The sequence below is a fragment of the Callorhinchus milii genome, unplaced genomic scaffold (assembly GCF_018977255.1).
Source record: "Callorhinchus milii isolate IMCB2004 unplaced genomic scaffold, IMCB_Cmil_1.0 Scaffold7, whole genome shotgun sequence".
Lineage (NCBI taxonomy): Eukaryota > Metazoa > Chordata > Chondrichthyes > Chimaeriformes > Callorhinchidae > Callorhinchus > Callorhinchus milii.
In genome coordinates, this window is record NW_024704748.1 from 10,396,329 (window position 1) to 10,414,242 (window position 17,914).

Below are 17,914 nucleotides of genomic sequence, written 5' to 3' on the forward strand. Positions count from 1 at the left end.
GGGGGGGGGGGGAGTAAGCAAAACAACCCACACACACACACATACACACACACATATATATTTATCTTCGCGTTTGTCAGCAATTCGACACATTTAAATACAAATACAATGACCGGGAAATTGTTCAACACACAATACGGAGAGCAGTTTTTTTTTGGGGGAGAAATTAGCAACGCTGCCCCACCCCCCAAAAAAAAATAATAAACTTAAAAAACAGTTTCTCGTCCGCGTTAAAATTCCCCCCAAAACTCCTGGAGAGTCCTCGCAATTTCCCCCTCTTTCTGTGCACCCAAACGTCCCTCCTTCCCCCCACCCATCCCCGGTGAGGCCGATTGTGGTGCGAATACTTGTCGGCTCATTTTTTTTCCAAAAAAAATTCATCAATTTCCGGCACGAATCAGAAACAGAAGCGGTTCGGCGGCGGCGTTCCCTTTTAGAGCAGAGAAGAGGGAGGGGCCGGGGAGGTGACCCGGATGTGGAGGTGACCCGGATGTGGAGGCGGCCAGGTCAGTGGGTGTGTGGGTGTGTGGGGGGGGGGAGGGGCGGGAGAGGCCCAGCTTCTGGAGGCGGTGTCGGGCGGGGCGATGAGATGAGGAGTGGCGGTGACCGGTTTCGCACAGGGACTCGCGGGGCTCTGGGGTGAGTCCGGGGGTGGGGGGGGGGTGAGTGCGAGGGAAGGGAAGGTAAGGGGGGAGGAGGCGGCCGGTGGTGGGGGGAGAGAGAGAGAGAAAGAGGGGGTTGTGGAGCGGGGGACCGCTCGGGTGTTGGGGTATCCCCGGGGAGGGGGAGGGGGAGGCTCCGCCGTGGCAGTTGCCGCCGCCGCCGCTGCCGCCGCCGCCTCTGGGCCCCGCGCGGCGCGCGCTCCGCGGACAATTCTCTTTCGCAGCGTCTGAAAGCTCTGCTGAAGCCATGAGAGCGTTTGCTCTTCACCACCGAGGAAGGGGGAGAGGGGGAGGAGGGAGGGGGGGGAGACCTTTATTAATCACTTGTAAATGAGATCCCCCCCACACACCCCCCACCCCACACGCACACACTTTACCAGCCACACGTGGGGAGCTTTTTTTTTGGAGAAAGGGTGGGTGAGAGGTGGGAATTTTTTAAAAAAAAATAATGGCAGATTCCTGGTTTATTGTTGCTGTTGTTGTTGTTGTTAATGTGCGGTGCAGCAAAAACACAAACAAGCAATGCCTTGAGCTGCGAGTGCACATTTGTTTTTAAACAGCCAGAGAGGTGTGTGTATGTGTGTAAATTAAATGAGTCGAGAAAGGGTGTGGGGGGGGAGAACCCTCATAAACTTTGCTCAACTTTTCCTCCTTTTTTTTCAGGTTGCACTGTTTATTTAGAAAAACAATTTATGAATTTTAACTCTTTAAAATCTTCAGATCCCACCACTTTCTTGCCACTCTCCTGCCTGCCGACTAGACAGACGCCAATTGCTCTGCATTTTCAGGGTATTCCAGCTTTCCAGAGGATTTCACAGCCTTCTCCAACTCTGGAGACTGACTGGAGACTTTTTCAGTACATTGCCAAGCCCAAGAAGTTAATGGGCAGGAAGGAAATATCTATTACTCTTGAAGCTTGAACAGTTTGAAAGAAAACTACCCAACTGTTTATTTTGAAGCTCCCATCTATCCCAAGTAAACATGGAAAATTGTGAATTGCTCAATGGCATATAACACTGTGCCAAATGGATAAAAGGATTGAATATTAGTTTAAAAAAATATTTTAAACTTATAACCTCCCAAGGCTTTTTTTCTAACTTAATTGTAAAGTTTCATAGGAGAAAGCTTCTAAGTGAAATATTGGAGTTAGGGTTGCACTTGACTTTTATTTAATCAGCAATAGTTTACAATCAGTGGTGTACTCTTGTACTGAGGTACAATTATATTGTTTTAGCGCCAGTGAGATTGCAACCTATTTCTTTGATAACTATTCTCTGTCCTTGTGTGCTTTTCGGCTGTGTAATAGGAGTCACATTTTCAGCCCACACGGCTCTTTGTTTCCCTCCTAAATGTTGCTATTTTCCTGATCGCCCAAGTGCTTGGCGCTGTCATTCCATTCTCACTCACTTTTATTCTTGTTTGAGTAGTGTAAATATGACTGACACTGGTGTGCAATCGCCCCCATAACTTGTATTATCAAGGCGCCAGCTGTCCATTATATCTAAAATACAACTGAAACCTCCTGATGTATTAATCTATACAACCCAGAAAGTTTCAGTTTGAATCTTCATCTCTGCTGTGGAAGCTGATTCACCGGTTGAGCACAACACTTACTGTGGCACTGCAATTTTTCTCCATATCCCTGGGCTAGGGAGGGAAGAATCTGTCATGGTTCTGCATTTGATCACAATCAGGCTCAATTACGGTTCCCAATTTCAGCAGTTTGCTGACACTTAACATTAAGGTTATGCATGAAGATTGACCACTTGGATTAGGGTCTGGTTAATAACCATTACCCGTGAAAATCACACTCTCCTGAGCCAGTACCCTTAGGAGAGGTGGGGGGTGGGGGGTTTACAGATCAGAACGTCTGGTACAAAATGTTGACCATGATGAAATTGGAAAATTGAGGTGCGAATGACATAACTCAATTGGGCATGTGGGACTTTCATATGTCTTACTAGCCATTACCCTTCCCCCACTTCCTGTAAAATTGTGTATCAAATGTATAATTGGTTGAAATGAAATTTTAAAATAATTCATGTATGAATTCGTCTTTGTTGCAGAAAATGCAAGTGATATTTAGATGAAATAGTATCTTGAGCCCTAAGCCCAGACTTTGTGGTTAAGTATAAAGTCTGAATTGTTTAAGTACTGAAATTCAAAACATACGTGTATTATGTGTGACTGACAACCAGGGTAACATTTAATTAGTTGTGATTTTAAGGAATCTGCTCACCATATGTTTTTCATGTTGTTTCTTCTGATGTAGCCATTTATCTATGTCCAGAATTAACAGCCAAAAAATTAATAAAACTCCAGTATATTGCACAATATAATTGCTTTACTACAAATAAGTATCAGCAGTTAATACTTAACATTTTAATTTGCAAACATAATCGGTTTACAATCCTTTTTCATTGTGTTCAAATTTCCATGTTAAAAGTGCACTGAGGATTGGAGTTATAAAGTTATTTGATCTTGAGAAACCAGGAAGTTGCAGTCTTGAAGCTGACACGTACTTGGACTGTGCAGAAAAAAGACTTGTACTCTTTAAGCCGATTCCTCAAAAGTAGTTGACTATGGAAAAGCTGATTGTTAAATTGATTTGCTTATTTTGCTTTGTTCATTATTTACTCTGGATTCTTCACTGACAATGGCTTTTTGTTTATTACAAAATTCTAGGACCAGTGAAGAATTGAGAAACGAGCAAGTCATAATGTTTGTTGTGTTGCAATATTTGATGTAAACAGAACCTGGCACAATTTTGATTTTAAGACCGTGGCTGTAAGGAACAAATCATTTGGTAACATAAGTTAGCTGGATATTGCAATTCCGTAATTATTTCCATTATGGACTCATTCCCGTCAATTAAGGATTTTTTTTAGGTTAGGGTAATTTATAATTGTCATTTTAAAAATTAGCATTTGTGTCTTGTAAATTGATAATGAATTTGGTGTAGTGTGAAGATTTACATAATTTGCTGGAGCACCAAAACAGCCCAACTATTTTGTGTCAATGTCCATACTTGCACCTATGAGCATCCGCCCTCGTAATCCCCTCTCCAGTACTCCACTCTCCCCAGCCCCTCCGCTCTCCCTGTCACATCAAAATGTCTCAATATGCTACATTTTGCTGCCTGTGTATTTATTGGCAAGCACAGCAGCCATGAAGTAAATGAACACTTAGATTGTTGGGCAGGCATCCTAAGATTGCTTCTCCGATTGCTGTAGTTACTGAGCCTGCACTTTTATTTTTGGGTGTCTTAAATTCTAACAGTGGTTGGTTAAAACCACATTGGGTTTTGTATTGTGTGATCCAGTTCTCGAGCCTCGTTGCCTATTCTGTAGCTTGCAATAAATCTATCTTCACTTTCTTGCAGATAAGCAAGGATGACAATGACTCATGCTGGAGCAGTAGTGGCTGCAGTTGCTGGAGTAGTAGCTTTCTTCCTTTACTCTTCTATACATAGGATAGAAGAAGGGCATCTTGGTGTTTATTACAGGTACTGAAAAATGGCAAACTTGCAGGAATACAACATTGTATACCTTTCTGTCCACTTGACCCTTGCTTAACTTGTCACAACCACTTAACTCACCATACTATCAATATACTGGCCGCATTTATTTTTGTATTAATACGTATGCCTAACTCCCCACTCCAGATGACTTGTTACTGAGCCCTTTTTCCTTAGAGTGACTCAGGAGTTTGCTGTAATTCTGTTAGAAGCCAGTCTGGGGTCCCCAAGTCTTGACTCTTGTCATCTTGCACTTATCTAATTCCTGAGAGTATAAGCAGGCGTGTCTCTGGGGGGAGAGTGGTATGCATGGAACTTGGTCTGGTTTGGATATTCTTAAGCATGGGGATGGGTTTCCACGGGTGTCAGATGGCCAGCTGGGCAAAAAAAGTCTTATTCGCTTGATCATTTTCAAGTCACTTTCCAAGTGATCATTTCAGACCAGTTTTACCATATCTAGTTGTCATCATTGATAATTATATTCTTGCCTTCTGATAGTTGGATCAATAATTGTTGCTTTCAAAGGACTCATGCTGCACTTTGTTCAAACCATCAAACACATTGGTGCTTTGCATCTTTTGCCACAACTATTTTTTGCTTTGTTTCCTCTAAGCTATCATACTTCTCCAATGTGTGATTCCTGTTAACATTGAACTCCACAGAATCGGAAGTATTTTCCAGAATTGATCCCTCCCTGCTCTTGAAATCAAAAAGATCAAAAACATTTGAACATTTTTTTTCTGACTTCATTGACCTTGTTCACATTTCTCACTCCAAATCTTAAGCATTCAAAAACAATTCTGACTTTAGCCATCCTTTCTGTAAATCGAGGGATCAGCTATTGAGCCATTTGTTCTTAACTTTTCACTCTGGCCTTGAATTTTTCTTTTGGCCAAAAACATTCATGGCCACATGGTCACAGTGTTAAGCACACATGTCATTGTAATACGTAAATTACAGCAAAATTGCTTCAAAGAAGTAAAAAGACATCCCCAAGCAAGTCTGTGAATGTACGTTGTGTTATTCAGTAAATCTTACACAGTTTACCTTTGATCAAAAGTTGAAGCTCGATGAAACCTCTTGGAAGCAGTATGCAACAAGTCAACTCCAAGCCATTTTGAGATGGACATTTGGAATTCAGACACATTTTGCTTCAGGGAAAAGGGAATTAAAATAACCAGAAAATACATGTTCAATATAAATAACTTGTGTAAAATTGACTACACAGATTTGATTCATATGGTCTTTCATTCTTTCCCATTTTATGTTCTCCATTTGTTGGAGTGAATAATATCTTGTTTACATTTCTCACTCCAACTCTACATATTCAGTTTGGCCAATGTAAATGACATGCTTGCAAATGTCAGTAAACAGTTGTGGTAATGAGAAAGAGGAACAAAGCGGTTTATATAGTTCAGTTTTATCTGGAAATTCTTAACCCACCCAAAATGTCACAATTTGCTCATTAATATTGTTGCCGTATCCTTAGAATGCAACTTTTTAAAGATCCCTAAATGTGCTGTTTTTATTCTCCAATTCTGAATATGTTGCCCTTTTAATTCCTAAGAAAATTTGTATTTAAACAGTTAACATCCTGTATCTTTCTAGATTGTTTAACGTTTGCAAACAACTTTTTTTTATCTACTGGAGTTCGGCCAATGTAAGTGACATGCTTGCAAATGTCAGTAAACAGTGTCAGTAAACAGTAAAAAGATTTACCAAAAATGACAGGTTTATAAATTTTGTCACACTGCAGCATACATCCTGCTCAAGTATGTGAAAAAATTGTCGCTTACCACTTCTAAAAGGAGTACAGTGTATTTTTTGCATCCCTTTCTGAGATTTTTTTAACAATGTATTGTGCCATTTACTTTCTATAAGTTGCCTACAGTGTTAAGACTACCACAGATGCTGTTAATACTAAAAAATAGTATTGGCCGTTGTAGAAATCACTCCAATGCCTTATAGGTATTTTATGTAGTTTCATTCATTTGTGTAAGTTACGCTTGTCAACAACCCAGAGAGCAACTCGATTCTAGATGTTGAAAAATGTGTCTAACCTAACTGGTTAGCCAAGAGCCATTCTTTCTGTCAGCCATACCTTATGCTTTCTCCATTCACTGTGAAATAGTTTTCTTACACACATCAATACTTATGCTTATCTGCATGGATTTATTCATTGATCTGATGCCCGGTGTCCTTTTGATCTCGTCGTGAAACTATCAAGAATTTGATCTATCTCTCATTCAACTTCCACAATGCTCTGCTTCCTTGCAGCAATGGAAAATGAATTAATAACTAACTACAGATTTGATTTTGAAAAGGTTTTAAAATGTGCGCTTGCCCTATTTGCGATTTTCTTTCCCCTCCTCCCAGTCTTCACATTTCCCCCTTGTATTTAATTCACCTTGTTTTCTCCCTCCCTGTGAGTTGATAATCCAATCTATTGATTCACTCCATTTTCTTTGTTTTATGTATCCTGGTGGCTCAAGTGAGACACATCAAAATCAATTAAACTTTTGAAGCCTGCTGTTTCATGTTCATTCTTGCACATATGCCATGGCACCTAAAGTTTTGAAAGAAGCAGGAGTTTATAAATACATTTGGGTGTGTGCATTCCAAGCATTAAAGGCAGCTCTCTGTGCTTCAAATTGAGTCATTCTCAGCTTTGAATTGCATTGGAGCTGATGTTGCAATATTGCACCACTGCATATGTAGGATTAAACATAGACTCCCTTCTCTCTGCCTTCTTTTATAGAGAACTTTATCAAGGAGTTTCACTTAAACTGTCCCCTTTGATGTATTGTTGCCATGTTATCTATTATTTTGTACCAGGTTTTTGTGTTTTGGTTGGTGAGGAATGTTTAATTTTGCATTTAATATTTTAAAAATATATATTTTTGGCTTTTCTTTAGAGGTGGTGCTTTATTAATCAGTCCAAGTAGCCCAGGGTACCACATTATGATCCCGTTCATCACTAGCTTCCGATCTGTTCAGGTTTGTGAATTTCTTAAATTTCTTGTGGATCTGAACTGCATTACACTTGTGACTTGCATGTTGCTTTACACTTGTGATGAGCGCTAGCATTGCATGGCTCGTTGCTTTTTACTGTTTGGAATGCGGCTATTTTCATAAACCTTTTCAGATATGATTTTAAAGTGTTAGAAATTGCCCTTATGTGCATTGTGAATCACAGCATTCATATGAACATTGTTTTTCTTGTTTTCTTCTTCCCTTCTGCTGTCCTGGCAATTCCCTGTGCTGCAATGTGGTTCTCGAATCACCAGCAGCCGTCTTGACTCCTCTCCCAAGTGTCCCTTGTTCTTGCATGAGTTGAGGCATGAGTGTCAACAGGTTATTTGATCATGGTGCATCACAGCTGAGCTCAATCATCTGTTCACTGGAGGTCTGGTAGCTTTTTGTTAGGTGGAGTTCGATTCGTCATTAGGAAGAAAAAACATGGTCGCTGTCTTTTTCCATCGATTTCCTATCCTGAGAACATGGAAGCCAATTGTTCGATCCATAGCCTCTTTGGCTCAGTCACATATCAAATATTGCATATTCTCTGCTAACACTGAAGGAGCCTTGAAACTGCAATTTTTCTAAAAAAATTGAACCAGACTAACATTTATTTTTCTTTCAGACAACATTGCAGACTGATGAGGTGAAAAATGTACCTTGTGGAACAAGGTGTGAATCTTTGTATTATGGGTAGAAAATCATTAGTTTATTTTTTACTTATACTAAACTGTACAGACCTTAAACTTTGTTTCCAAGTTGTGATTAATCATGGGAACGTTTTGTTTGTATATAATAAAAGTACTTATCATGGAAGTATGTGATGTACTACAAAATTCACCAAAACAGTTTTTTTTTTAATTTAAAAAAATACATGTTATACATAAAAAAAGATGGTTGACAGGATTAATGCAACAATGGAATCTTGTGGCAACTTGGATGGGTAAATCCGATAGAGCAATGGTTTATTGCCTGAAGTTACTGCTGTTGTAAAGTTTTGGTGAATTATTCTAGTTGAAATTGTTGTTTCTTAATGAAGTGCTTTTGCTTTTTATCTGAAGACTTCTCTGTTTTTCTCTTGTACAGTGGTGGAGTCATGATCTATTTCGACAGAATAGAAGTGGTGAATATGCTTGCTCCAAGTGCAGGTCAGCACATGGTGAGACTTGAGGTGCTTGGTGAAAGTTGAGCTAAACTCTGCATTGGTCACTGGTGTAATTGTACAGACTTTTTAAACCACTGTTATAAAACATTTAGGCACAACTGGATAGTTTACAGTATGTGTGTAACCAGGTAAATCATATAATTCAAATGACTGCAGAATGATATCACAACTAAAACCAAGCACAGTAAAGCTGATTTTTACTTCTATCTCTGTTCCCCTGTTTCTCAAAACGAAAATCACTGCTAACCAATTACTAAGGAAAAGAGTTGCCAGTGCTATTTTGCAATCAGATTTAGGACTGTGGAAATGGTACTGTTTTGTTTTCAGCCCCTGAAATACAGCCAATGTGTGTACAACCTTTGAGCACTGAGCAAAGCATCTTAGAGAATCATTAATAGATTACATTTGAACTATCATTTGCATTGACTTCATGTCTCAGTAGGATCAGTTATTGTTAAAAACCATGAGTCTTTTTTTCATAACAAAGTACAAATTAGTTTTTATTTTCACTTTTTTGGGTGAGGGGATATATTTTCTGTCTTAACAGGAGAAAATTGAGGTGTGGGAGGGGGAGAATGTAACCCAACAAAACAGATTTAATTTGGAGCATTTGCTTAATCCCGAAATTCGCCTGGCTGCAATGCCAGTTATGAAAGTGTATGTGAATGCTGGGTGGGTTTCAGGATGCACACACACACATGTGTATACTACACACAGTCATGGATGCCAAAATAAATATGCAATATTGAGATTTAAAAATTAAATTTGGGTGAAAATTATTTATGCTTTTCACCAAAAAATATTTATCAGTGAAGATCGGTAAAAACTGACTCGAATGGCCATTAGTCATGGTGCAATCAGGTAACAACAAAATTACATTTGTAAAGCACCTTTCGCGTCGGGAGAACGTCCCAAGGCTCTGAACATTCGGCAAGCTGTTGAGTGCATGTACTTTATTCTGTTTATTTGGGGAGGACAAGCTTGCACGGCTATGCGGAGAGAGAAGGGGAGTGGAATTGATTTTCAAACAGCAGGCACAGAAACGAATGGGGCGAATGGCCTCCTGCGCTCTATTCATGAGATTGAGCTTCATTTTATCAAGAGGAAACAGTTCAGCATATGAAAATTGCCTATTATTTTAAATTATTTTCCAAAGTACCAAAAGTCACATGGGAGAAGTGCTGAATAGTCATTTTCTGTGCTGTAAAAAAAATTCTAGAAGTGAATCCTGATGGTCAGGATAGGATGAGTAAAGCCAATGCAGATTTTGAGAACAGGACCTCCAATCTGAAAATGCTATTTATTGCTGTTTACTGTATTATCTTGATTTCATTATGTGCATGTTCATTTGTTTTTTTTCCTCTTGGCTTTTTTGAAAGTGTATGATATTGTTAAGAACTACACAGCAGATTATGACAAGGCGTTGATTTTCAACAAAATTCATCATGAATTGAACCAGTTCTGCAGTGTCCATACCTTGCAGGAGGTCTACATTGAATTGTTTGGTAAGGGATTTTACAATCTTAATGATGTAGAGTTTTAAATCTAATGGAAGTCTGCCTGAAAAGTTAGTCCTGATCTATACAGCTCTGGCAGTAGCAAGATTAATAAGCAATCTGAATGTTTAGGCAAAATTAGACTGATATCTGTACTCTACATTTCACCCATAAATATACAGTCAATTTACTTTGCAGTATATTCTGTGAAGCGCTTTGAGATGTCTAGAAGACATGAAAAGTGCTATATCAAGTGCAAAGATTATTATTTATTACTTATTAATTATGGCAGCTTGGTAGCACTCCCACCTGAAGGTTATTAGAAGGTTGAGGGTTCAAGACCCATGTCAGGAACATAGAACTCACACAGTCCAGGCTGACACTTCACGATAATCCTAGGGATGGGTTGCATTGTTGGAGCTGTTGTCCTTTTGATGACATGTTAAACTGAGGTTCCTTCTGTCATTTTAAGATGGATGCTAAAAATCACCTGTACAATATCCATAATAAAATTGGTCATTTCATAGCAGTTCGCAGGCCATTGTTGTGTGAAAATTGACGAGAGTTTTGCCTTCAAAAATATTTCGTTTTACGTGGTTTATAAAAAAAATGTGGCCTGTCTTAACTATCACGATCCCTTTTCATGTGTGTCTGCTTGGTTTCTACTTTAGATCAGATAGATGAAAACCTGAAGTTGGCTCTACAAAAAGACCTGAATGTTATGGCACCTGGGCTTACTGTACAGGTAGGTGAAACTTTCCCTACTTTACAATACCTTCTTTTAATTGTTAGGTATCTATTTTATGCAAACTCTTTAAATGGGAGAAGTTTAAACGGCATTTTAAGGTGCTATGCAAATGTGGTCCTTGTTGATCTGAATCCTTCTCCAATTAATCCACATGAATGTAATAAAGTAGCATATCAAATGCAAGGGTTATTATTATTGGATTCTCTTTGTTTACATTTCTGAACTTAATGTTTATTAAGGTGATAACTTTGATACTCTTAGTTATGGAGACTTTTGCTGAGTTTTACATATTTACATAACATAATAAGTAGATTTATTAAGTTCAAATATTTTACATTCGGGAGAAATTATCAAATAATTGGGTGTAACAAAATACAGATTGGCTGCACTCTAAATACAAAATTATTTCACCAGGAATATACTGCCACTATAGTATTACACTGTACCAGACTTTTTTGCTCATTCTTTCTCACTATGATGCTTTTGAGTACTCTCTTTCTGTATCTCTGACTTGGGGTGAAATTTAATTGCGCAGCATAGCTAACTTTGGTCTCAAGTAACCTTGCCCACTATCTTACAGTTCCCCAATCCACCTAAGTATCAACCTAATAAACAGATGTGTGGATAATGGAATGTGGATAACTAGTGTAATTTGTCACTGTTTAATAAAAGTCATTTTGAATAATTTTATGTTTAACCCATCAGGCAGTGCGAGTTACAAAGCCTAAAATACCAGAGGCGATTCGAAGAAATTTTGAACTTATGTAAGTAGATTGGTGCACAGATTCTGTCTCTTGAAATAATTCTGCGGGTCATTTGCTCAGCCCCTGAATGATTCATCTTTTACACAAATTTATTTTCAATAAACGTAAAGGCATTTTTAGTATTTAACAAAAAATTACATCTTGCAGATCAAAAATAATTTATTTTCTAATTATTTGTAGTGTGTTTTTAATTGATTGTCACCTTTATTTATTTCAGGGAAGGAGAGAAGACCAAGTTGCTTATTTCGGCACAGAGGCAAAAGGTTGTAGAAAAAGAGGCTGAAACTGAAAGAAAGAGAGCTATTATTGGTATGTTTCTATCCTGCTGTTATATCACAATGTTTATAAAGTCTATCTGTATCAATCAACAAATAAAACTGTTTACATTAAGTTATTTAAACCTTTGTCAAGTTGATTTTGCACATTATATGTTGTGCAGTTTGGTACATAAAAATATTTTTACTATTGCACAGAGGCAGAGAAATTTGCTCAGGTAGCATCGATTCAGTTTCAGCAAAAGGTAATGGAAAAGGAAACTGAGAAAAAGATTTCAGAAATTGAAGGTGAGTGTTTTGGCAACATCAGATCAGGTTGCATCTTAAAATTTGTATTTATCAACAAACTGTTAAATTTTGGAAACAGTGTAACCTTGGGTAACTAACAACCTGAATATGATATAACACAATTTCCATTTAAATTTGTGACGCATATCTCCGCTGGGTGGAGTGTAAATTCGTGACTTACTGGGAACACCATGTCCATCACAGATTCCAGCAGGCCTTGTATTTAATGTAGCATAGAACTACCAGGATGATGGAAGGCTTTTTTCACCAAGCTATTCCTATGTTAATGTCCAATTTAAAGCGTTTCTGCTTTCTCATTTTTTAAGACAATTATTTGTGTTTGGGAGGTGGGGTAGAGGAGAGAAGTACTACTTGGAAAGAAATCTTGGCTGGCCTCCCAGTGCTGAAATTCGTTAAAATCATTTATTTCCAATTAAAACCTGGGTTGAGACATTAAACTGAGACCCTCAACTTCCTGTGGATGTTAAACAATTCCCCAAATAAAATTGCTCATTCACTTCATGGTTGTTTGTGGGACATTGCAGTGTGCAACTTGGTTGCCACATTTTCCCACAAAATACCCACAGTCATTGGATTTTACAGTATATCCTGTGAAACACTTTGAGATGTGCTACTGATGTGAAAGACGTCATATCAAATGCAAGTATCATTTTTTATTAATTACAGTACTTCAGATAAATTTGTGATTACTGGCAAACATTTTTGTTCAGATAAGATTTTAAAATCCATGCCCTGTAAAAGAGTCTGTTTAAACCCTGTTCAATATTAACAGTGAACAGCACTGCTGGTAGAACTGGTGTCAGCAATTATTGACCAATTCGTTGGTTAATTCCACCTTTTTAGCACTGATCATTATTGAACGTTCATGTTTAATGTGATATGCAAAGATTTAATTGTCGTCTTTGCTTGCAGATTTTGCATTTCTAGCCAGACAAAAAGTGAAGGCGGATGCTGAATTTTACACTGCTCAGAAAGCTGCACTGGCAAATAAGGTTGAGACATTTTCTTTTCATGTTCTCTGGATTTGATTACCCTTGTCGATAATTCGTAAATACATTTAAGTTTTACTTAGTCCATTGCTGCAGAATGGTTTACGATGAAAGTGGTAAGTGTTGCCTATAACCAGGGCCAATAGAATTTTGTGGAAATATTTGGCAAAAATTGTGGAAATGTTCGCAAGGGCGGGGAAATTCGCCAAATTTTACGGGGTGTTGATTGGTGTTATCGAGTGGTATATTTTGCTGTCAACCTACTTTTTTTTCACTTTATTGATAAAAGACTAAACGGGGGTGGGGGGCTGGGGAGGGGAAACACTAGCGCAGGCCCAAAAGCCTAAATGGGTCCATTTCCACCCCCACTACATATTTGAAGGCCAGTATCTTGGTGCGGCACTCCAGTAGGTCACCACCTCCTGCCTTTTGTGGCCCACCATCTCACACACACACACCCACACATAGTCACAGAGAGAGCCACACTCACAGACAGAGAGAGAGATACACACACACACACTCACAGACTGAGTTTGTGTGCCTCTCACACAGAGAGAGCGAGAGATGCACACAAACTCACAGATGCAGAGAGAGAGAGACACACAGATAATCACGGCAGCAGGGCCATGGGTGAAGAAAGCCCATTTCACACCACTCATGCGCATCCGGAGCCGCCCCACCCACAGTAGCGGTGACGAGCGAACAGAGGTCCCGGGGCCCCAGGCTCACTGGGTTTTACAGGTTTGTTTGCAGTGGATTGGGGTGTTTGTTGTGGATTCCACGGAAAAATTGCACCTTTCTATTGGCCCAGCCTACAACACTGTGGGTACAGAGATGCAATCAACTATAAATGACTCTTGCTGGGGTTTCACAGGCAAGCGATATGCAGCTTGTGGACCAGGATAAGAACATAAGAAATATTAAGACGAAAAAGACCATGGTCCATCTAGTTTGCCCTCCACCTTCCTGGTGGTCGCATGCACATATGTCCCAAGCTACCTATGTACATAGTGTTATTTTCCATAGTATTACTTCCTAAAAGAAAACATATCTGATATGTGTTTGAAAGGATGTTGCTGGTTCACATTCCAGTCTGTTGAGTTTGCTTGCCTCAGCTGAGCTGCAGAAGGGAAGCAGAATTGGGCCTGGTTTTGGGGTGGGGGGAGGGGTGCAAAGACAGCCAGGATTTCTGCCCTATAAGTGCACGTTATTGTTGCTCGTTGTTGCACCTACATTACCCTCTACTGTGTGCGTGCGTGTGTGTACGGGTGGCAGATGACCGGGGAGACTTCAGGCTTGCCAGTGACGATCTTTACAGTTGAGTAGCCTGCTGACATTTACTGCTAAGGCTCATGCATGAATTGTGATCACTTGGGGAAGGTAATAGTTATTGCTGTATGTAAATTGGCTGCCACGTTCACCTATAAATAATTACAGTAAATCATCTGAAGCATCGAGATATCCTCCTGATGTGAAAGTTGCTGTAGTAAATGCAAAGATTTGATTGTTGTTGGTATGGGAGGGCAACATTGCCTGTGGAGCCACCTCCCAGCAAGAGGAGACCAGAGAATGGAGGCATCTGCCAATGGAAACAAAATTAAAGGGGGAAAAATAATTGGATGCCCTAAATGTATTGGAAAAGTTAATTTTGCATGAATTATAACTCATTCAGACTTTCAGGCAAAACCTAATGCTGTGGCAGCATCTCTCTTGTAATAACATTGCAATTCTCCGTCGCATTTATTGTTAATATATATTTATAATTCTTTGCAGTCATTGCAAATAATGTGTTTTCAATCTGTGATCTTGATGCTCTAGATGTTGATAGAGATTCTGAGTATTTTATCTTCCTCTTGTCTGTTTCTTCCTCTTAAAATCAACAGATGAAACTAACTAAGGAGTATTTGGAGCTCATCAAATACCAAGCCATCGCAGCGAACAGCAAGGTCTATTTTGGCAGTGATATCCCGGATATGTTTGTGGATACCAGTGCTTTTCAGCACAATGCTGGAATGAGGACCAATCAAGCTTCCAGTGAGGGTGATGACTCCGTTGGATTCACATCTGAAGCAACACCAAATAAGAAATAAAAAAGGACTTCTCTGAGAGAGGACCTTAGTTTAAAGCAAAGATGACACACTGCTTTGTTAAATAATGCAGAATACTGATTGCACAATGTTGTTGGGTTGTGATAAGATGAACTTTGGTCAAGAACCATGCACTAAAACATTGGGTAAAGTATTACACATAGGGTGAGGGATACCCAATGGGTTTTATACAATAATGAATGCTAAAATAGCATCCATGTGAAATTTCTACGCAGTACTGACATTTACTGTCTATGTGTGCATTTTCCCCATAACATTAATACTACACAACAAAGCTGCTCTGTCTGATGTATCCTGTTGCTCCTGAATGTCTGGACACAAAATGGATGTTTAGGTCTTTTTTGAATTTACAAAGGCCGGCAGTAGGGATTACTTTGTGTGCTTGTAGGGACATCACAATATTATGATCTGTCGGGATATCAAACGCATTAGATAAAGCCGAAAGGAAGAAATAATTTGGACAGATGTAAACGAGGCTTTAAAATAAAATAACTGGACAGACTAATACCTTGATAACGGGTCGATAGAAAAATGCTGTAATAGGGTTACAACATGATAGCTATTTTAGTATTCCTGTTACCTAAACACTATTTGAAACTGTGAGCTAACATCTCTCCTGCTTCACCACCTGTTCGCTGATACCGTATATCATCCATAAAACATTTTTCCTGAATTTTCAGTTGGATTTGGGAACTCTGGAAAGGTGATGTTCATGGCGGTCTATAAAATTGGTCTGTAGCATGAGCGAGTTAAACATTGTCCAGAAAGCATCCGTATGTTGTTTTTGTAATGCAAGTCGCGTCTTATTGAAGGACCGTCACCTTTTTTTAGGCTCAGTGGGGGTAGCCTGTTCTGCAATGTTCAGTTTCAAGCCATCATATGCACCAGTGGGTTAACATTTTGTGATATGTTTGCAGTGTTAATTAGTCATTTAATATGTTACAAAACCTCACCTCAAAGTAACCTCAAATGAAGAACGGTGTACAAAATGGCGCTGAAAAGTATTGCCATGTATTTCTAAATGGTGTTGGTGCCCTTTGAGCTCTTAAAATGACTTAATTATTTAAACACTTAAATAGTTGAATTTGGTACAATTGTATGAACAGAGTTTGGGATTAACCCTTAAAGTTGCCTGCAGGTGTCATCCACATTCCCAATGGATGTCAAAGCATTAATCTATCAATAAATTTGATTGAACTCTTCTACTAAATAGGTTGAGAAAGTGAATTGAAAACAAATACATGGATGCATTAACTCTACATTCCACTGCAAAGACTCCTACTCCTGTTAAGATAATTTAGTATAAGCATATACTAATTTATTTTTGATACAGTTCTTAGATGAAAACCTTTCACATCATGCTGTGTAGTTACTTTCCTCTTGTAGTGCTCTTTTAGCTTTTATATGCAAAAACATTTGTATTGAGCTGCCACTGGATTTTTCCATGTTTCTTAAGGTTTTGATGTCAATTGAACAACTGTTCTTTTGAATATGAAATATTTCTCAAAAGTATAAAGCAGTGCCTGTCTCAAATGAATATACAATTTTATAAAAATTACATACCACAAAAATAATTCTTTGTGTGGTTTTAGGTGTAGGGGGTTTATTTTGCTTTTTTGACACAGGCCATACAATGCAGATTAATATTTGCAGATTAACTCTTTTTGATTTGGGAAGCAAATAAAAAGGTATTTACACTTCCCAGGGTTCCAATGTTGTGTAATGTTGTTCTGATTACTTTCAGGAAAGTCAAAGTTTATTTTAATGCTTCTAGGAATTAATGGAACTTGGTTGAGTTTAAGTTTACAACACCATTTTTGAAAAATCTGCCAATTTCTGACTTAACACAAGATCTAAGTGTTAAGTTCATTTTGTAAGATGCTTTTGTGGACTATTGAGTTAAATTCATGCCCCCAAATCAAATGTTCTTGGAGAGAGGCTTTGAGAAAAGAATTTAAGCCACTAAGAACAATTTTGTAATGTGAAATTAGAGGCACGAAATATTCTTTTTCAACATCTGTCACAAAAATAAACTTATTTTGATACCATGTGCTCAGTTTCTTTGGATCATTTGAAAGTAAACTATTTGGGATATGTTTTCGGATTATTAGGTTATTCTCCAACTAAAAATAGATGCTGACATTTCTAATGATAAAAGCCTGAAATGTATTTTGCCACTTGATTGTTCAGGTAAAATGGCCATTGCCAACAGGTCATCTATACATTTACACTCATGTGTTTCCTCTGCATTGAATACTGTAAGACTGTCTTTGCTGCTCATCGAGTTGAGGTGAAAGTTTATCCTTAGTGAACTATCAGATGAACTATATCGCAAGCATGAAATTCTGTACAGGTTCTATAGTTTGTGCAGTGAAAGAGCAAGAAAGCCACTTGCATTTCTTTCTCTAGCCTTTCACTAACCCTGGTTTGAGTTGAGATACTGTGAGTGAGATACTGGTGACTAAGTGCCTATTCCCAGTAACACATCATCCACAGTGAAAACATGTGAAGCGCACGGGATAAGCAACACTGAAAAGGTGACACATTTTCCAATTGGAACTAAATTGTATAACAGCGTTTTGACCCCCAGAGCTTGAGTTCGGATCCAGCTTCTGGGCGAAAAGTCTCAATCCTTGCATTTGACTATAATAATAATAATATATAGTTTAATAGAATTTCACTGTGCAGTGACTATTTTGTAGGTGAAAGGGTGTAAAAGGGCACTTGAAATGTTCTGGTTATCTCGCTACGTTAGCATTTGGTGTGTGGGGAGGGGGGGGAAGGGAGGATTTTCTGTCCAGTTGGACCCAGTTCCTACCACCTGCCCACACATACCAGGTTACAGTGATAACCAGTTCACTAA

General features: G+C 38.7%; 1 protein-coding gene across 4 annotated transcripts; it reads left to right on the plus strand.

The window, feature by feature from the left end:
- Positions 1 to 574: 574 nt before the first annotated feature.
- erlin1 (ER lipid raft associated 1) lies at positions 575 to 17,099 on the plus strand. 4 transcript variants are annotated; one of them, XM_042336591.1, is made up of 12 exons: positions 575 to 639; positions 4,045 to 4,167; positions 7,095 to 7,176; positions 7,823 to 7,869; positions 8,284 to 8,356; positions 9,729 to 9,867; positions 10,530 to 10,603; positions 11,312 to 11,370; positions 11,588 to 11,679; positions 11,844 to 11,933; positions 12,867 to 12,946; positions 14,827 to 17,099. In XM_042336591.1, the coding sequence occupies exons 2-12, from the start codon at positions 4,055 to 4,057 to the stop codon at positions 15,031 to 15,033; spliced, it is 1,056 nt and encodes a 351-aa protein (XP_042192525.1). In that variant the 5' UTR covers positions 575 to 639; positions 4,045 to 4,054; the 3' UTR covers positions 15,034 to 17,099.
- Positions 17,100 to 17,914: the final 815 nt, after the last annotated feature.